The sequence below is a fragment of the Scyliorhinus torazame genome, chromosome 16, assembly GCF_047496885.1.
Source record: "Scyliorhinus torazame isolate Kashiwa2021f chromosome 16, sScyTor2.1, whole genome shotgun sequence".
NCBI classification, from domain to species: Eukaryota; Metazoa; Chordata; class Chondrichthyes; order Carcharhiniformes; family Scyliorhinidae; genus Scyliorhinus; species Scyliorhinus torazame.
This window is the reverse complement of record NC_092722.1, coordinates 197,251,225-197,272,637: the sequence shown is the minus strand read 5'-3', so window position 1 is coordinate 197,272,637 and position 21,413 is coordinate 197,251,225. Positions and strand designations below refer to the sequence as shown.

The 21,413-nt window shown below is 52.3% G+C and overlaps 1 protein-coding gene across 2 annotated transcripts in view; it reads right to left on the bottom strand.

Moving 5' to 3' along the window:
* pdcd11 (programmed cell death 11) overlaps positions 1–21,413 on the bottom strand; it is an 87,804-nt gene that overhangs the window by 6,300 nt on the left and 60,091 nt on the right. Inside the window, exons 26-35 of one of the 2 annotated variants that reach the window (XM_072479749.1) lie at positions 18,677–18,854; positions 16,693–16,749; positions 13,243–13,365; positions 12,007–12,129; positions 8,514–8,691; positions 6,447–6,554; positions 5,324–5,479; positions 4,278–4,525; positions 2,314–2,482; positions 264–417 (exon numbers count right to left, since the gene is read on the bottom strand). In XM_072479749.1, the coding sequence (XP_072335850.1) occupies positions 264–417; positions 2,314–2,482; positions 4,278–4,525; positions 5,324–5,479; positions 6,447–6,554; positions 8,514–8,691; positions 12,007–12,129; positions 13,243–13,365; positions 16,693–16,749; positions 18,677–18,854 (1,494 nt within the window). The remainder of the gene's footprint in view (positions 1–263; positions 418–2,313; positions 2,483–4,277; positions 4,526–5,323; positions 5,480–6,446; positions 6,555–8,513; positions 8,692–12,006; positions 12,130–13,242; positions 13,366–16,692; positions 16,750–18,676; positions 18,855–21,413) is intronic. The other variant, XM_072479750.1, reaches the window with a different exon arrangement.

The window sequence follows — 21,413 nt, the reverse complement described above, 5'->3', positions numbered from 1 at the left end:
AATAATGGAACAGCATTGAACAGTTAAATAGTCTCCGCCTGTTTCTAATGAGATCTTAGACTGGTTTGCAGCAGGAACCAGCAAAGGGCGCTCACTCCAGGCACCCTCCAACCCTGCACTCGCAACAGACACAAAGCAAGGTCACCACAAAGCAGGTGATCACCCAGGTGCAGAGTGGGATTGAAGGTGATAATCGGGCTCTGATTAAATGGAGACAGATGCCAGTGACATATCCCCTACCCGCACCCCACACAGTGACTTACGCTCTTTCTGTGACAGACTCTTGAGTGCTCTCTGCAGTAAGACAGTGGTACAGTCGGCCCTGCCCTGCTTGAGGAGGAAGGTGGCGTACGTTAGCCACACAGAGCTCTGCTGACGGAACCGCTTTAACATGCTGTTGTACAGGCTGTCTGCTTGCTGAAAATAGACAGAAAAACACAGCATGACATCTCACACACCATCCAAAACAACACTCATCACCAAGATTTACAAGGTATCAGAATCTCGGATGGATTAGAAACATTAACTCTATTTCCCGCTCCACAGATGCTGCCAGACCGGCTGAGATTTTCCAGCATTTTCTCTTGTTTCAGATTTCCAGCATCTGCAGTAATTTGCTTTTGTTTACAATGTCAAACTCGGCCACAGAGCGTTCCAGCAGTCAGCTCCATGAAACGTCATTGACAGCAACATTAACTCTGTTCCCCGCTCTGCTGACGCTGCCTGAGCTGCTGAATATTTCCAGAATTGTCTGTTCTTAATGCCCAGTACGAAGTCTTACAACACCAGGTTAAAGTCCAACAGGTTTGTTTCGATGTCACTAGCTTTCGGAGCGCTGCTCCTTCCTCAGGTGAGGAGGTGAGGGCTTAATGCCCAGAGCCAATCTTTCCAGCCCAAGACAAGACCGTCAGCCTTCCCTGGCCCAGGAAACAGCCTCTGCCATATTTTAACAGCGGCAGATTAACCTTGCACACCAGAGTATAGAACATAGAACAATACAGCGCAGTACAGGCCCTTCGGCCCACGATGTTGCACCGAAACAAAAGCCATCTAACCTACACTATGCCATTATCATCCATATGTTTATCCAATAAACTTTTAAATGCCCTCAATGTTGGCAACCAGTATAGGTTCTGGTAGCTCACCGAGAAGGTGCCCTTTGCCAGCCAGACAGGTACGCTAAAGTATTTGAAACCTAGTAGAGGGCTCCAGGGTAAACTGCAATCAGGGTCTGGGTGGCAATTTAAAAGGGGTGGCTGGTGTCAAAAACAAGAAACATCACATGAGGATAAGGAACCCAGCTCAGAACAAAGCGGTGTAGCACATTAGGGCAGCACAGTAGCACAGCGGTTAGCACTGTTGCTTCACAGCTCCAGGGACCCGGGTTCAATTCCCGGCTTGGGTCACTGTCTGTGCGGAGTCGGCACGTTCTCCCCGTGTGTGCGTGGGTTTCCTCCGGGTGCTCCGGTTTCCTCCCACGGTCCAAAGATGTGCAGGTTAGGTGGATTGGCCATGGTAAATTGCCCTTAGTGTCGAAAAAAAGTTTAGATGGGGTTACTGGATTTCTGGGATAGGGTGGAGGTGTGGGTTTAAGTAGGGAGCTCTTTCCAAGGGCTGGTGTAGACTCGATGGGCCGATTAGCCTCCTTCTATACTGTAAACTCTACATTCTATACATCATACAGTATAGAGGGAGCTTTACTCTGTATCTAACCCCGTGCTGTACCTGTCCTGGGAGTGTTTGATGGGGACAGTGTAGAGGGAGCTTTACTCTGTATCTAACCCCGTGCTGTACCTGTCCTGGGAGTGTTTGATGGGGACAGTGTAGAGGGAGCTTTACTCTGTATCTAACCCCGTGCTGTACGTGTCCTGGGAGTGTTTGATGGGGACAGTGTAGAGGGAGCTTTACTCTGTATCAAACCCCGTGCTGTACCTTTCCTGGGAGTGTTTGATGGGGACAGTGTAGAGGGAGCTTTATTCTGCATCTAACCCCGTGTTGTACCTGTCCTGGGCGTGTTTGATGGGGACAGTGTAGAGGAATCTGCGAGTCCTAGATTTGAGCATTGTTGGATAAAGAAAATGGATCCATTTCCTGGTACCGCTTTTAAAATCAGTGCGTGTACAGCTAGCAATCTTGGCGTTAATTCCAATGCAATTTTTGGTGCTACAGATGCCCCACTCTGACCTGCCGCTCATTGCGATCAGGGATGTGAGCAGCCTACGGGATGTGGAGAGCCTACGGGATGTCCCACTGGAGCCTGGGTTTCACACAAAAACACTTTGAAATTGAATGGTTTACTGATGGTTTGTTTACCTTGAATTTCTCAGACTTGGTGTAGATATTGGCCAGTTTGTGGAAGACCTTTAAAGGCTCACAGTACTGGAGAGCGCGTTCAAACACTTTCATCAGCGACTCTTCCGTTCCATAAAGGTTCTCCAGGTTCAGGAGCGCAACCCAGATATTCAACTTCTCCTGTTCCTCCCTGAAAATGTACGGTCAAGAAAAGAAGATGAGAGAGAGAATGAGCAAGTAAAGAGAGCTGGCGTGAGTGAATCAGCGGAAAGAGGTAACAAGTGAGAAATGAGAGATGGAAAGAAACCACTTTTTAAATCCGAGCACAAAAGTGCGTGTACAGCTGGCAATCCTGGCATTGATTCCAATGCAATTTGTGGTGCTGCAGGTGCCCCACAGCCTGACCTGCACCTACGGTGATTGATATGAAAGACCATATTTGAAGAGCAGGGAATCCACACTCACTTGCCACCAAGTTCCTGATGATGATAAAATCAGGTTAACTGGCCGTTAGTTCAATTGTTGTTGTGTGGATCCCTGCTACGTAACATGGAGACTGTATTTAGATGTCACAGATGTGCTGGACACAATGTTGGATCATTAGCACTGCTCCTTTCTGTATGGTAGCCAAGGGTAGACTCAGGTTGGACGTTCACGGTGCAGTGCGCCTGGATGCAGGGTCAGTCCACGTCGCTCAATACAATCAGGGTTCACTGTTCCCCGGCTACACAGCAGCCACATTCTCAGTCAGCGACTGAATGGTGCACGGGATCAGGGCCAAGGTGAGCCGCAGCACCACTCGCACTGACTGTCACCAATGGGCGAACGGAGCCGCAGCACCACTCGCACTGACTGTCACCAATGGGCGAACGGAGCCGCAGCACCACTCGCACTGACTGTCACCAATGGGCGAACGGAGCATAATCAACAGAACGGGCAGAAGTTTCAGAACAACAAAGCACGGTTATGATTCCCTTGGTTTTAAATTTGAACTGGGTGGACACCTGCATTAGACGCGTGGAGAGAGATTAAATGTAACTGCACTAAGCCGAAACAGGGCAAACGGCAGCTGCTTATTTTACTGACCTTGTAAATAATAATTCAGGTAATTCCGCCACCAGTTCGGAAATAGGGGGTGGGTTCCCATGAATTTATGCGGCTGCGGGACAGGGGTCTCAGCCAGGGCATCCCGGGACAGGGGTCTCAGCCAGGGCATCCCAATCCAAGGGTAACCCTAGGTACACACACCGAGCTGTCCCCCACTACACCCCCAGGTCCAGTCATACGCCCCCCAGCAAGCCCGAAAAGCTGCAGACGTCTGCCCCTCTCCTCCTCGAGGGCCATGGCACCCGGGCCCCCCTCCCCCTCGAGGGCCATGACACACGGGCCCCTTTCCCCCTCGAGGGCCATGGCACGCAGCCCCTCTCCCCCTCGAGGGCCATGACACCTGGGCTCCTCTCCTCCTCGAGGGCCATGATGCCGGGCCCCTCTCCCCCTCTAGGGCCATGGCACCCAGGCCCCCCTCCCCCTTGAGGGCCATGATGCTCGGGCCCCTCTTCCCCCCTCCCCCTCGAGGACCATGGCACCCGGGCCCCCCTCCCCCTCGAGGGCCATGGCACCCGGGCCCCCCTCCCCCTCGAGGGCCAGGATGCTCAGGCTCCTCTCCCCCTCAAGGGCAATGACACACAGGCCCCCCTCCCCCTCGAGGGCCATGGCACCCGGGCCCCCCCTCCCCCTCGAGGGCTAGGATGCTTGTACCCCTCTCACCCCTCCACCTCGAGGGCCATGATGCTCAGGCTCCTCTCCCCCTCGAGGGCCATGACACCCAGCCCCTCTCCTCGCTCCCCCTTGAGGGCCATGACGCTCGGATCCCTCCCCTCGCTCCCCCTCGAGGGCCATGACGCTCGGGCCTCCTCCCGGAGGCCCTCTCTCCTCCCGGAGGCCCTCTCTCCTCCTCACTCTCTCGGCTCCAGTCTCACTCCTACCTGAAGGAGATGGTTTTGAGGGCTCTCTCTGCCACAGCCTGCGCCTTCTCGATCTCGGTGGCGTGCAGGTGGAATGCCATGTACTGCATCCAGACAATGGAGCTGTTGGGGGAGCTCAGGACCAGACGATCAAAGTCATCCGCTGACTGTGGCTGTCGATTGGGGTCCATCAGCTGCTGTTCCACCTTGGCCAGCTCCTTCTCCACCTGCTGCTGTCCTGCTTCTTTCTGTCTCCGATTCACCTTGGGCTGAAGGAGCAAACATACCGAGACTCAGACAACATTCCCTGTTTGCCCACTCTTTCCCCCCCCCCCCAACTCTCTGTCTGGGGTGGGAGGCAGCAATACCAGCCGAGTGTCCACCTGGTGGTGGTGGGGTCAGCGGAACGTGGCCCCTGCCTGACCCACAGGCTGGGGAAGGGGTGTGGTCTCACTTACCCAAAGCTTCAGGGTTCATTCCCTGTTGGTAAACAGACAAACCTTCCCCAACAGGCAACATGGTCAGACTTGTTTAACTGAACCATCAGCCTCGCCCACTTCTCCCCCAACTCAGACCTTCCCCACACTTACTCAAGTCAATGAAGCCCACCCCCCCCCCCACTGCCCACACTCGCCTCTCGCCTCCCCCCCAATCGCCCATACTCAACTCTCCTCCCCACTTCCCCACTCACCTCCCCTCCCACACCCCCCACTCACCTCCCCATTCCACCCCCCCTCCCCACCCACCCCCCTCAACTCTCCTCCCCACTCACCCACACACCTCCCCCCACCCCCCCATTCCCCCCCCCCCCCCACTCACCTCCCCCCATCCCCCCCCCCTCACCTCCCCCCCCCATCCCCCCCACTCACCTCCCCACCATTCCCCATCCCCCACTGCCCAACCCCCCTCGCAGCCCCTCACCTCCCCTGCCCTCCTCAGTCCCTACCCTGCCCCGCCCATCCTCCTCACAGCGCCTCCCCTCCCACTGGGTCACCATAGTCTGTGTGTGAGTAAGTGTACGGCCCAGAATACTAACTACTGAAGTGCGACAGGGTGGACTCTCCTACCTTGGAGTCTCCGCTCTCGTCTTCCTCACTATCGGAGCTCTCGTCTTCCTGTCTTCGTGTCACAGGAGTGATGGTGTTTACACTCAAATCCCAGGCAAAGGTGCTGGACACCTGGAGTCTGGGAAGCTTGGCTTTGCTGGGATGCTGCTGCAGCTGCTGAGAAAGACAATAGCTGTTAGCAGGTAGCTAGCAAGGAGCCAACGTCCAAATGCTTCTGCAAGAAGCTCGAGGAATACAGCCAGATACATTAGAAAACAAAGTTAGGAGGAAACGTTGAGAAGTTGGGGTCTACACTCTGGAGTTTAGAAGTGTGAGAGGTGATCTTATTGAGACAAAATGATTGAGGGGATTGGACAGGGTGGGTGCGGGGATGCCGGGCGGGGGGTAGATTCAACGGGAAATCCTACTGACAGCTTCGGCACAGGAAGGTCCCACCAACAGCAGCCCCCCTACGCTACTGAGAAACACTCTGCGGGAGGGCGCAGAAAATCCCCCCCCCCCCATTATCTCACTGACTGTGGGATCTTACTGTGTTTCCAATGTTATAAAAGTGACCACATTCCAGAAATATTTAACTGGGATGTAAAGCACTCCCGAGGGCCTGAGAGGCTCTGCTTTTCCCTTTCTGAAGGGTTAGGACTTCCACTGGAAGAATGCGACCCAGTGAAAGTCAGCACCTCCACTCCTGTGGGTGCTACTATTACTGCAAGCCCAGGACATCACTAGCAAGGACAAGGACTAATAAGACTGGAATGTTCTGGGCCCCGAGACAGAATTCTATGAAATTAAACACGGTAGCACAGTGGTTAGCACTGTTGCTTCACAGCGGCAGGGACCCGCTTTCGATTCCCGGCTTGAGCCACTGTCTGTGCAGAGTCTGCATGTTCTCCCAGTGTCTGCGTGGGTTTCCTCCGGGCGCTCCGGTTTCCTCCCACAAGTCCCGAAAGACGCGCTGTTAGGTGAATTGGACATTCTGAATTCTCCCTCTGTGTACCCGAACAGGTGCCGGAATGTGGCGACTAGGGTCTTTCCACAGTAACTTCATCGCAGTGTTAATGTAAGCCTACTTGTGACAATAAAGATTATTATAAAGCTCCATCCGCTTGGGGAAAATGTAACTCACCTCGACATCAGTGTCACTCTCCTCCTCACGACAGTATACCTCCACTCCGCTGTCACTCTCCTCACAATTCTGCAGTTTCTTCTTTATTTTAAGCTTTTTTGAGGGCAGCTAATGGGAGTCAAACCAAATGCAAATATTTAAGAAGTTTTCACACCTCACCCCCGCCGTCCAAAAATGACAAACAGGGATTGGAAAACAGCAAAACTCCTGGTTAATCTGGGCATCCACTCATTGCAGCCCTAAGCCCCTCTCACCTATTTCCCCCACCCACACTCCTATTTATACTTCCCATTGCCCCTTGACCCCAGTTGCCAGGTCACAATAATTTCCTTTCAAGATGAGGAATTCTGTAATTGATTCCTCTTTGGGTGAAGAGGTTTCCCCCAACTTTACTAATAGTTCTCAATTCCCTCCTCTTTACCTGGAGGTTAGTTTTAAAATCATTCTCTAACACGCTGTGCTCAGTTATCCTTCTGCAAAATGATCTAATCTCCCAAAACACGAAAGCTACATTCAGAAGTCAATAGTCTGCTCGTCACTGGACTGTGAAACCAGCAATCTATTCATTATCCTTTCTGGCACGCAGTAGGAACAATGCTGCGCCTGTATTCAGTGGAGTTCGGCGAATGAGAGGGGATCTCATTGAAAGGTTTAACATTCTGACAGGGCTGGACTGATTGGATGCAGGGAGCTTGTTTCCTCTGGCTGGGAGAGGGGTTGGGGGGGGGGGGGGGGGGGTCTGGAACCAGGGGTCACAGTCTCAGGATACGGGTCGGGCCATTTAGGGGAGGAGAAACCCCTTCACCCAGAGGTTGGGGAACATGGGGAAGTCTCTCCCACAGAAGGCTGTGGAGGCCAAGTCACTGAATATATTTAAGAAGGAAGATTTCTGGATTCTAAAGGTGCCAGGGGTATGGGGAGAATGTGGAGTATGGCACTGGAATAGAGGATCAGCCAGATTGATGGGCAGAACAGGCTTGGTGTTGTGAACGGCCCACTCCTGCTCCTATTTTCTCTGCTATTCGTTGTAGCCTGCAGGCTGAAACTTGTGATGTCTCACTATAACACACTGCCCTCAGAACTGACAGGTTAATGAACAGAGTTTTATATTGAAAATAAAAAGAGGGCGGCGAAATGTATATAGGGTTAATTAAACAAAAGACAAAATAAAAATGTGATGTATATATACAATTGTTTATAAATATGAGAAATGCCAATAAAACGATTTAAAGAAAAAAGTAAAAAAATGTTTTTGATAATAGAATAGAAATATGGAGCGTCAAGGATTTGTCCATTGCTATCGTCACTTAATGATGAAGAGTGAAGTCAGGCATGGGTTAATTATCTCTTTGAAGAAATCCTCTTTGGAAAATTAGTTTTTGAATTACAGATTCAGATTCCACTTCAGTGCCTGACTCGTGTTTCTCTGAATAGTGAGCATCAATGCTCGACCTGTCCCAATAAGCCTGACTCAGAGCCCCTGAAACACACACACACACACACACACTAGCAGAACAGATTACTGTACAGCGGTAAGAAGCAAGGCCTCAGGGTGATTCCCACAACTTTCAGCTGATGGGTGTTGAGACTAACTGGAGCACCCTCCCGCTGACAGGTGGTCTCACCCTTCCTGGCTGTGTGATGGAGCCACTCGGGCAGCACTGTGGCTTCACAGCGGCAGGGTCCCAGGTTCGATTCCCCGCTGGGTCACTGTCTGTGCGGAGTCTGCATGTTCTCCCCGTGTCTGCGTGGGTTTCCTCCGGGTGCTCCGGTTTCCTCCCACAGTCCAAAGATGTGCAGGTTAGGTGGATTGGCCATGATAAATTGCCCTTAGTGTCCAAAAAAGGTTAGATGGGGTTATTGGGTTACAGCGATAGGGTGGAAGTGAGCGCTTAAGTGGGTCGGTGCAGACTCGATGGGCCGAATGGCCTCCTTCTGCACTGTATGTTCCATGTTCTCACTCCCTGAATTACTGCACTGTGTATGAGGAGGACAAAGGGAGCCAACACTTCAACTCAGGGAGAAAAAATAAATAACTCGTTAAACGTTCCACCGAGTTTCCCCTACCTGCTCACACTCCGAATCCCCTCTCTTGCGTTTTCTGACTTTTGTGACCTCTTCCTCTGCATCTTTTAATGGCTTGTGCTCCTTGGGTAACAAGCCAAGAGACTCTGGGAGCAGATCTGGATTTTTCGTGTCTTGAGGAAGGAGCGACAGCTCCACGTGGCCTTGTTCATTATTCACACTGCAAAGCAATTTTTAAAAATATATAGAACTGGCCACTATGCAAGCAGCTAATGATCAAGATGACAGGCAACAAACCCTCACAAAACACAGCAAATCCTGCCTCATCTAGAAAGAAACTCCTTTGGTTTCTTCATGACAATTGGAGAGGATTTACTTGAATGGACCAGGGCTGAGGGAGTTCAGTTACATGGAGATACTAATCAAAGAGGTCAAAGGGAGATTTGATAGAGGTGTTTGATAGTTACTCCCATTCTAATTGGTTTCTCTGGCAGGAGGGCCAGTGACCAAAGGACACAGATTGAAGATAACTGGTACATTGCTGAAAAAAAGGAGATATGCTGTCAAAGGTTTTCGCTTTGCACACATCAGGACAGATTGCAAGATTACCAACAGTAAAGGGAACAACAATTTATACTGCATGGGTTGCTAGGTTGGCAAGTGGACTCTGAATGCAAGAGGCGTTCCCATGGAGAGTGCAGCAGGGAACAGCTAACTACCAAGGTTTTGTTCAAATTCAAACCAGGCAGGTCGACTCTGATTGGTCAAGACCTTGCCCTGGGAAATGAACCGGGGAAACGCTGTCCCCCAGGCTTCTGTTTTGTTGAAAAATACGCAATGCGTGGACATGCTCCTTCTGCCTGCAAAGGACAGGGTCCCATGTGAATATATGTGGGTTATAATATACCCAAGTGGGCCACAATGCAAGCCCAACTAATAGCCTTAAATTACTTGCCAATGTAATTCTCAGCACAATCTGGTTATCCAGTAAATGTTTCCAATTACGGATCACAATGGTTTGAGTTTTTCTAGCACGGACTGGTTGCGTATGGTCAGTACTTTTCTTGTTGCAGACAGCTAAAGGGACATGCTGTTTGATGAGATCCACCAGTCATTGGGATGTAGAGCATATATACCTGGCATCACAGCAGCATTGAAATTCATATGCCACATTAATAATTTGTGTGATGGGTAAAACGTCCTTTTGGTCGGACAGTAGCATGCTGTTAGCGGAGAATACCACACAAATCGCTTCTCGGCCTTTTGGCTAAGATCAAGTGTCTGTAGATTGAGCCTTTGGTTCAGATCTGGTATGTCTCTCTTGTGGGGACCATGATGGGCAGCACGGTAGCACAAGTGATTAGCACTGTGGCTTCACAGCGCCAGGGTCCCAGGTTCGATTCCCCGCTGGGTCACTGTCTGTGCGGAGTTTGCACGTTCTCCCCGTGTCCGCGTGGGTTTCCTCCGGGTGCTCCGGTTTCCTCCCACAGTCCAAAGACGTGCAGGTTAGGTGGATTGGCCATGATAAATTACCCGTAGTGTCCATAAGGGTTGGGAGGGGTTATTGGGTTGCGGGGATAAGGTGGAAGTGAGGGATTAATGTGGGTCGGTGCAGACTCGATGGGCCGAATGGCCTCCTTCTGCACTGTATGTTCTATGTAATCTATGTAATTGGATTCAATTTGAATTAGTTTTTTGGAGCAGGCGAGGAGCTGGATTAGGGGTTCGCCCCTGACCCACACTCTGAGCCCTGAAAACATTTAAAAAAGAAAAAAGAGAATACCACTCGAGCTGTATCGTAACAGTGAACCAACTAGCTTCACCTGTTGCTCAAGCTTTGAGACCACCAGCTTCCATAGAATCCCTACAGTGCAGAAGGAAGCCATTTGGGCCCATCGGGTCTGTACCGGCCCTCTGAAGGAACACCCGACCTAGATCCCCCACCATACACCCAGGGTAGTCGGAGGTAGACTGGGTAGATTTCCGGACCGGAAGTGGCAGCCTGAGACCCATTCACCAGTTTGTGCGACCTACATCGAGCAATGATCTGATCCGGGTGGCCATTATCCCTCAGGGTGTCCTCGATGTGCCCTACTTCAGCATCAGGCTTGCACGATTAATAAAAGGCTCAGACCCGACTGAGGAGGCTGTCAATAAGGTTAATTTCATAGCACATGGAACTGTAGGAATTCCAATGCACATATTGACCAGTGACGGTCAACTTGTGGTAGACAGAAGCAGAGAGCCAATGACAAGTTTCCCAATGAGTATGTTGAGGGAAGGGACTCACCTACGCATGCTAGAAGCCACATATATTCACACACAGGACCCTGTCCTTTGCAGACAGGAGCATATCCACACTTTGTAACTTTCTCAAATAAAGAAAAGCTTGGGGGACAGCCATTCCCTCGTTCATTCCCCATGGCAATGCAGTGACCAATTACAGTCAACCTGCTTAGTTTGAATTTTTAAAAAAAATTACGAGTACCCAATTATTTTATTCCAATTAAGGGGGCAATTTAGTGTGGCCTAATCCACCTAACCAGTACATCTTTGGGTTGTGGGGGTGAAACCCACGCAGACAAAGGGAGAATGTGCAAACTCCACACGGACAGTGACCCAGAGCCGGGATTCGAACCCGGGTCCTCAGTGCCGTAGGCAGCAGTGCTAACCACTGCGCCGCCGTGACGCCCTGCTTAGTTTAAATTTGAACAAAGGTTTGGCCGTTATCTGTCCCTGCTGCATTCTCCATGACAATGCCATGAACAATCGGAGTCCACTTGTCAATCAATCAGCACTCCTTTCCCGTGTAGTATAAATTGTTGTTCCCTTTACCGTTGTTAATCTTGTGATCGGTCCTGATTCGTGCAAAATGACAAGTTTCAACATGTCTCTTTCCTGCAATATTTAAGTTCTACCAACATTTAAGTTAAGCACTACCAACGGCTAGAACTGGTATAATGGTTGGGAGATGCTCCTTTGCTTTACACAGCGAGGTGCTGTGACCTGGAACGCACTGCTTGAAAAGGCCGATGGAAGCAGATTCAATAATAGCTTTCAAGGTAAATGGACGGCGGGCGGCACGGTAGCACAGTGGTTAGCACTGTTGTTTCACAGCTCCAGGGTCCCAGGTTTGATTCCCGGCTTGGGTCACTGTCTGTGTGGAGTCTACACGTTCTCCCCGTGTGTGTGTGGGTTTCCTCCGGGTGCTCCGGTTTCCTCCCACAAGTCCCAAAAGACGTGCTGTTAGGTGAATTGGACATTCTGAATTCTCCCTCTGTGTACCCGAACAGGTGCCGCAATGTGGTGACTAGGGGCTTTTCACAACTTCATTGCAATGTTAATGTAAGATAGTGATACTTGTGACAATAAAGATTATTAAAGAAAAAAGTCTTTGAGGGAAAATCTACAGGAGTATGGGGAAGAGGAATGGGATTCATTGGATAGCTTTCAAAGACCAGTACAGACATCTCTCCCGATCCCAGTTAACATACTGGTTCTCCCGCTCTGCTCCTCCATCCCAGTAAATTCCTACCTCAGTACTTTCACTGTCACCAGCTTTCCTTTTGGAATGTTATTCAAGAAGATGTCATGATCCTTGACGAAATAATCTGTGACGTTGTGATACTGGACCCGACCCGACACCGAGGCAGAGAGGCTGAAGCACAAAGATCACACATTGAAATACTCCCGAACCCACCTCTGTATCAGCACAGTCAGGCGGTGACTGTATGATCACACTGTCCAAATAAACCCCCTCCCCCTCACCCTGCAGAGGAAGATTCCCCCAGGGGAAGCTTCAAAGTAAAAACTGCCAGAACTAACTGCGGCTCCCCTTCCTTGCCGAATGGGCCTGTAATACTAATACCTCTCAGTGAAGTCAATGTGACCAGATGGGCTAGAGAAGAGGAGAGATCTGGGGGAATAGATACACTAAGCAGTGGAAGTAAGATTACGGGTTAGCCCATCACACGTGTCCGGAGGGTGGCACAGGGACGGCACGGGGATCGGCATGCTAGGTGGGGTTACAGGGATTGGACGGGGGACTGGGCCTGGGTAGGGTGCTCTTTCAGAGGCTCGGAGACTCAATGGACCAAATGGCCTCCTTCGGCGCGGTAGGAGTTCTATGCTGTCAGCTGGTGAAACAACTCAACAGACTTAAACATTTTCCCCCTGATCTTCAAAACGCTGGTTGGAGAGTATGCCCCCCCCCACTGTAACTCAACGGTGCGCACGGCAGCACAGTGGTTAGCACAATTGCTTCACAGCTCCAGGGTCCCAGGTTCGATTCCCGGCTTGGGTCACTGTCTGTGCGGAATCTGCACGTCCTCCCCGTGTCTGCGTGGGTTTCCTCCGGGTGCTCCGGTTTCCTCCCACAGTCCAAAGATATGCAGGTTAGGTGGATTGGCCATGATAAATTGCCCTTAGTGTCCGAAATTGCCCTTAGTGTTGGGTGGGGTTACTGGGTTATGGGGATAGGGTGGAGGTGTTGACCTTGGGTAGGGTGCTCTTTCCAAGAGCCGGTGCAGACTCGATGGGCCAAATGGCCTCCTTCTGCACTGTAACTTCTATGATACTATGTGCAGAGTCTACATGCGTGACGCTGATAGTGATTTAGAACAAACTTGTTCTGAAACATCTGTTCGATGTTGGAGTTGGGAACCTGAACAAGGGGTGCACACTCAGCGCACAGCCACTATCCAACAATGGCTTGCTGTAGCCCACTACACTATTGTGTGACTGGGCACTCTCACTACCACAGAATGCTTACCTGACAAACACTCCAGGCTCTCCAATACTCTTTATGTAACCTCTCAGGAGCTGACCCTTCCGAAGGTCCCTGACAGATGCAATCTCTGGGTCACGTACTGAAGATGTAATTTCAGGGTGCAGTCTGGAGAGGAATTGCACAAAGGTCAGTCTGGGAAATCCTGAACCTGGTAGGAGGCAGGTCTCAAACAGAATAGTAGTTAAGCCACATTAAAGGATGGTTACTAGAGATCGTGCAGTCTGATTTCAATATCATAAACGGGATAAATAATTCAGGAGAAACGTCTTTACCCAGGGAGAGAGGTGAGAATGTGGAACTCGCTGTCACAGGGAATGGGAGCTGAATGGCAGAGTGTATTGAAGGGGAGGCTAGGTGAGAATGAAGGAAAGGTGATGAAGGATATGCTGATGTGGTTGGATGAGGGTAAAAACATTGGCAATGACTGGTTAGAACAGATATCCCCCCTTCCAATGGGTGGTGGGTGTGCTCCCGTTTCCGAGATGCGAATTCTATACAATGGCACTTGACTGGAAAGAGGGACTTGGTCAGCAGAAAATCTGCTCGTCATTGGAGGGATTTTGGCTTAAATAATTTCCTCATGGTGGTAGAAATGATTCGGTGAAAGAATTTGTGGCTTAACACAAACAATTACAATAACTGGGGCAAAAGGGCTTGGCCGCTTGCCACTGGGACAGGGCAACTGGGATCCACTGGATCGGCAGCGCTGGGAGCCACTGGAACTGGGCGCTGGGAGCCACTGGAACTGGGCGCTGGGAGCCACTGGAACTGGGCGCTGGGAGCCACTGGAACTGGGCGCTGGGAGCCACTGGAACTGGGAGCCACTGGAGCTGGGCGCCACTGGAGCTGGGCGCCACTGGAGCTGGGCGCCACTGGAGCTGGGCGCCACTGGAACTGGGCGCCACTGGAACTGGGCGCCACTGGAACTGGGCGCCACTGGAACTGGGCGCCACTGGAACTGGGCGCCACTGGAACTGGGCGCCACTGGAACTGGGCGCCACTGGAACTGGGCGCCACTGGAACTGGGCGCCACTGGAACTGGGCGCCACTGGAACTGGGCGCCACTGGAACTGGGCGCCACTGGAACTGGGCGCCACTGGAACTGGGCGCCACTGGAACTGGGCGCCACTGGAACTGGGCGCCACTGGAACTGGGCGCCACTGGAACTGGGCGCCACTGGAACTGGGCGCCACTGGAACTGGGCGCCACTGGAACTGGGCGCCACTGGAACTGGGCGCCACTGGAACTGGGCGCCACTGGAGCTGGGCGCCACTGGAGCTGGGCGCCACTGGAGCTGGGCGCCACTGGAGCTGGGCGCCACTGGAGCTGGGAGCCACTGGAACTGGGCGCTGGGAGCCACTGGAACTGGGCGCTGGGAGCCACTGGAACTGGGCGCTGGGAGCCACTGGAACTGGGCGCTGGGAGCCACTGGAACTGGGCGCTGGGAGCCACTGGAACTGGGCGCTGGGAGCCACTGGAACTGGGCGCTGGGAGCCACTGGAACTGGGCGCTGGGAGCCACTGGAACTGGGCGCTGGGAGCCACTGGAACTGGGCGCTGGGAGCCACTGGAACTGGGCGCTGGGAGCCACTGGAACTGGGCGCTGGGAGCCACTGGAACTGGGCGCTGGGAGCCACTGGAACTGGGCGCTGGGAGCCACTGGAACTGGGCGCTGGGAGCCACTGGAACTGGGCGCTGGGAGCCACTGGAACTGGGCGCTGGGAGCCACTGGAACTGGGCGCTGGGAGCCACTGGAACTGGGCGCTGGGAGCCTCTGGAACAGGGCGCTGGGAGCCTCTGGAACAGGGCGCTGGGACACACTGGAACAGGGCGCTGGGACACACTGGAACAGGGCGCTGGGACACACTGGAACAGGGCGCTGGGACACACTGGAACAGGGCGCTGGGACACACTGGAACAGGGCGCTGGGAGCCTCTGGAACAGGGCGCTGGGAGCCTCTGGAACAGGGCGCTGGGAGCCTCTGGAACAGGGCGCTGGGAGCCTCTGGAACAGGGCGCTGGGAGCCTCTGGAACAGGGCGCTGGGAGCCTCTGGAACAGGGCGCTGGGAGCCTCTGGAACAGGGCGCTGGGAGCCTCTGGAACAGGGCGCTGGGAGCCTCTGGAACAGGGCGCTGGGAGCCACTGGAACAGGGCGCTGGGAGCCACTGGAACAGGGCGCTGGGAGCCTCTGGAACAGGGCGCTGGGAGCCTCTGGAACAGGGCGCTGGGATCCACTGGAACAGGGCGCTGGGATCCACTGGAACAGGGCGCTGGGATCCACTGGAACAGGGCGCTGGGATCCACTGGAACAGGGCGCTGGGAGCCTCTGGAACAGGGCGCTGGGAGCCTCTGGAACAGGGCGCTGGGATCCTCTGTAACATGGCGCTGGGATCCACTGGAACAGGGCGCTGGGAGCCTCTGGAACAGGGCGCTGGGAGCCTCTGGAACAGGGCGATGGGATCCACTGGAACAGGGCGATGGGATCCCCTGGAACAGGGCGCTGGGATCCACTGGAACAGGGCGCTGGGATCCACTGGAACCGGGCGCTGGGATCCACTGGAACCGGGCGCTGGGATCCACTGGAACCGGGCGCTGGGATCCACTGGAACCGGGCGCTGGGATCCACTGGAACCGGGCGCTGGGATCCACTGGAACAGGGCGCTGGGATCCACTGGAACAGGGCGCTGGGATCCACTGGAACAGGGCGCTGTGACCGTGATTGCTGCACAGCAGGAAAATTGGCTTCACGGGTGTGGTGAGAATGGCTAAAATGGGAATCTCTAGGAGACACAAAATAAATTCAACAACAACTTGCATTTCTATAGCCCCTTGAATGAAATAAAAATGTTAAAAGACATTTCACAGGATCATGAAGCAAAATTTAACAGCAAGTCATATAGGCGTATTTGAACAGGTCAGAGTAAGTTTTATGGAAGATCTTGAAGTGCGAGTGTAGAGAGAAAGTTCCACAGTCCAGGCAGCTGAAGGCAAGGCCACCAATGCTGGAGTGATTAAAATGTTCAAACAGCCAGAATTAGAGGAAGGTTGGAGGAGCTGACAGTGAAATGGAGGGTGGACAATGGAGAGATTTGAAAACCAGGATAAAAGTTTTAAACTCTGAACAATTGTTTCATTAGTGCCACAAGTTGACTTTCTCTCCCACGCTAAGTACGTTGGAGATTTCTGTAGGTTCCACACCCATCTCTCAAACACCCTCTTCTCAAAGATTAATTAAAAATTCATTGAACCAGTTATTCTGTGTAGCTCTTCCCAGTGACACTGGGGTCAAGGTTATGCTCCCTTCTGTAATGCACTCTACACTGGGCCCTCTCAAGAACAGGGAGAGCTATCAGTTTCCAGTATCCTGGCACCACTGTCTAACTTCGGGCCACTTGCAAGGTCCAGAGAGAGAGATTGATCGAGAAATGCTCACCTTGAATTCCTGAGGGAAACTGCCAACTGATCCTCATTCTTGGAAGTAACACAGCACCTGCAATAGCACCAATCAGAGACACACAGAGAGAAGGGTTACAGGTGGGCAAAACACAAATGGAACTTGGTCTGGGATATTGACAGAAATGCTAAAAATCAATCCAAGTGTGTGAGAGGGAGGGAGGAGATGGCTCGGAGGAAGGATTGCAAACAGAACATTTGTCTTTTGTTAGGAATCCACACCAGACCCCAATTTCTGCTGGGACACCGGACAAGAAACCCAAAACAATCTGCAATTTGTAGAACTGTGAGGAAAGGATGCTTCACCCCCGGAGTGATGACTCTGACGAATAGGTACTCTCTATGTTAAAACAAACTTTAATTTAAACACAGAATTAACCACATTAGCAACAAATAAATAGTTTTGCAATCAGTTAAACAGTTCTCAAATAAAAGGAAAAACTTTAACTTACTCACTTTATATCTTCCTACAAAGCAACCCAATGACAGTTCAAAATTCACTCATAAGTAAAGTTAAAAAAATTTTTTAGAGTGCCCAATTCTTTTTTTTCAAACTGAGGGACAATTTTAGCGTGGCCAATCTACCATGCCTGCACATCTTTGGATTGTGGGGGTGAGACCCACGCAAACATGGGGAGACTGTGCAAACACCACACGGACAGTGACACTCTGTAAAGTTAGCAATCAACATTACTTACTCTGGGCACACCTTTAGAGAGAGACCCTTTCAGGAACAAGCAAAAATCCTCTGTCTTCTCAAACTCAAATCTTATGGCAAAACTGCCAAAACTGCAGACAGACCTGGCTCCTCCAATTAATTACATCACCTGCATCTAACTAAGATGTCCCGTGACCTGCTTAGCTAGGACTAAACACCAGTCCCTCAAATTATCTACACTCAAGGAAATCGCCTTTCTATGAACAATATTCCATTAGCCGCCTCTCTGTAAACAAGAAAATCGTCAAAATCAATGATTACCTCATCTTGTACGATCCTTAATCACAACTTTAGCAGACATACTGCCTGTACGTATTTGAACCCAGAGTGGTTAATAAGACTATGGCAAGAAAATAAATGATAATTTCCTACATTCATCACATTTTCATCTGGTCACGAGGCCGGCCGACCTGCTGTATTTCTACAACAATTTCAGTCTCATTATCTGGATCAATATGCTCATTAAAACCAGGGTGGCTCCTGACTTAGACAGTCACTGAGGTTTTCAAATCAGTCAGGAAACAAAATGGAGCAGAGACATCTGCTGACAGCACAGCATTACTGCAGAATACATTCCAATTTGCAGAGAAAGGAGAAAAAAGATCTTGGATGTTTGAAAGGAAATGAAATGAAAATCGCTTATTGTCACAAGTAGGCTTCAAATGAAGTTACTGTGAAAAACCCCTAGTCGCCACATTCCGGCTCCTGTTCGGGGAGGCTGGTACGGGAATTGAACCGTGCTGCTGGCCTGCCTTGGTCTGCTTTAAAAGCCAGTCCATAGCACCCATCACAGCCTCTTGGGTTCCAATGTATTTCACAGTCAATGAATTACGCTTGAAACTACTATGGCACAGCAAGCTCCCACAAATAGCAATGAGACTTTAACCAGAGAATCGGCTTTTAATGATAATTAAGGAGTACAAATTGGGGACCTCCCCTGTTCTTCAAATATTGGCTGTGGGATCTCTAAGAGGACAGTTAAAACATCTGATCTGAAAGATAGCATCTGGAACAGTTCAGCATTCCCTCACAACCACTTTGGGAGTGTCCACTTCACCATTTATACTCAAGTCTCTCGGGCGGGATATGAACTCTCAACATTCATACAGAGCGGTGAGACTGTCACCCACTGAGGCGCAGCATCCCTCTCTCCTCCGTGCTGTCAGATGTACTAACAGGAAGAATGAACAGTGCAAGTCATCCTTGCAATGACAATTGTTATGTGAGCCACAGCTCTGATACTAACCTGACTATGCGACCCGGGGTCAGCCCCTCCAATGGTGACTCACAATATGAATCCGCCAAATCAAAAAGCCCCACTCGGCCGGTCTTTCCCAGAGGGAGGCCAATGGTGACCCCAACGTGTGGAGTGACCTTTTTGATGGTGCCCAGTGTTATCGAACCTTCATCCAGCGAGCACATACCTAGAGAAAGAGTTCAGGGAGCGAGCGAGGCAGTTTAATAAAGTACAAATATTGTGACAGGATTATAACAATTAATAGCAAGTGTTTTCAATCTTTGCTAAGATTGGTTGCTCACAGTCAGGGTGCAAAGTCTAGACTAGCCAGGCAACCAGGATTCAAACCAAAGCTCAAACTTCACCGCAAGGTTTGGTCTATTCAGGCTCACCTGGCCATGGCCTATCCTAATCAAACCCACCTACTGCCCCCTGAATCCTGCCCAATAGCCCCTCCCTACAACCCATCCCGCCCACTACCCCATCCCCTGTAACCCATCCTGCCCACTAGCCCCTCCCTACAACCCATCCTGCCCACTAGCCCCTCCCTACAACCCATCCTGCCCACTATCCCATCCCCTGTAACCCATCCCGCCCACTAGCCCCTCCCTATAACCCACCCTGCCCACTAGCCCCTCCCTACAACCCATCCTGCCCACTATCCCATCCCCTGTAACCCATCCCGCCCACTACCCCATCCCCTATAACCCATCCTGCCCAATAGCCCCTCCCTACAACCCATCCTGCCCACTATCCCATCCCCTGTAACCCATCCTGCCCACTAGCCCCTCCCTACAACCCATCCTGCCCACTATCCCATCCCCTGTAACCCATCCCGCCCACTACCCCATCCCCTATAACCCATCCTGCCCAATAGCCCCTCCCTACAACCCATCCTGCCCACTATCCCATCCCCTGTAACCCATCCTGCCCACTAGCCCCTCCCTACAACCCATCCTGCCCACTATCCCATCCCCTACAACCCATCCTGCCCAATAGCCCCTCCCTACAACCCATCCTGCCCACTATCCCATCCCCTGTAACCCATCCTGCCCACTAGCCCCTCCCTACAACCCATCCTGCCCACTATCCCATCCCCTGTAACCCATCCTGCCCACTAGCCCCTCCCTACAACCCATCCTGCCCACTACCCCATCACCTGTAACCCATCCCGCCCACTACCCCATCCCCTATAACCCATCCTGCCCAATAGCCCCTCCCTACAACCCATCCTGCCCACTATCCCATCCCCTGTAACCCATCCTGCCCACTATCCCATCCCCTGTAACCCATCCTGCCCACTAGCCCCTCCCTACAACCCATCCTGCCCACTATCCCATCCCCTGTAACCCATCCCGCCCACTATCCCATCCCCTGTAACCCATCCTGCCCACTAGCCCCTCCCTACAACCCATCCTGCCCACTATCCCATCCCCTGTAACCCATCCTGCCCACTACCCCATCACCTGTAACCCACCCTGCCCACTATCCCATCCCCTATAACCCACCCTGCCCACTATCCCATCCCCTATAACCCACCCTGCCCACTATCCACACACCTGTAACCCATCCTGCCCACTATCCACCCCCCTGTAACCCATCCTGCCCACTCCCCTCTGCCCAGTGACCCATCCTGCCCACTACCTACTCCCCTGTAACCCATCCTGCCCACTACCCACTCCCCTGTAACCCATCCTGCCCACTCCCCTCTGCCCAGTGACCCATCCTGCCCACCCCCCTCTGCCCAGTGACCCATCCTGCCCACTACCCACTCCCCTGTAACCCATCCTGCCCACTATCCACTCCCCTGTAACCCATCCTGCCCACTATCCACCCCCCTGTAACCCATCCTGCCCACTAGCCCTTCCCTACAACCCATCCTGCCCACTACCCACTCCCCTGTAACCCACCCTGCCCACTACCCCATCCCCTATAACCCATCCTGCCCACTATCCCATCCCGCCCACTACCCCATCACCTGTAACCCATCCTGCCCACTACCCACTCCCCGTAACCCATCCTGCCCACTATCCACCCCCTGTAACCCATCCTGCCCACTCCCCTCTGCCCTGTATCCCATCCTGCCCACTATCCACTCCGCGGTGACCCATCCTGCCCACTATCCACTCCGCGGTGACCCATCCTGCCCTATCATCCCCCAATTTTCTGTGTCTGAATGTAACTTTCACAACTATGACCACTTACCTTATGCAGATTTCAGAAGCCCTGACATTCTGGATGGACCACAGCTCTGCCACTGCCTCTTGCCCAATCCTGTCCTCCACCCTGGGTGTAATCTGCACCCTCTGTGCAATGCCTTTTCTCAGCATACTCTGCGCTTGAGTAATCTCACCCTCAAGGCCCCGGATTGCCCGGCCCAGTCCCTGGATCGCCCGGCCCAGTCCCCGGAGCTCCTGACCCAACCCCCGACGATGAGACCCGGCCCTTCTCGACCCCGCGAGACCCACCCAGAGAAACCCGCCCAGCAACCTGATCTACCTGGAGATGGAAGAAAGAAAAATCCATGTGGAGGCCCGACATCAAGACCCGACCCCAGGAGCGCCCAGGGAGGTAACAGACCACGGGACCAAGCCCAACCTGCCTCAGGAAGCCCCTGCCCATGACCCAGGACCCCCAAAATGGCAGAGGTCCTGCGCAAGAACCCAAACGCGCAACAAGGTATTCCCGAGCCTGCAGAACGCCGGGACCCATCCGGACCCTGCCAGACTCGACCCCGGAAATGTAA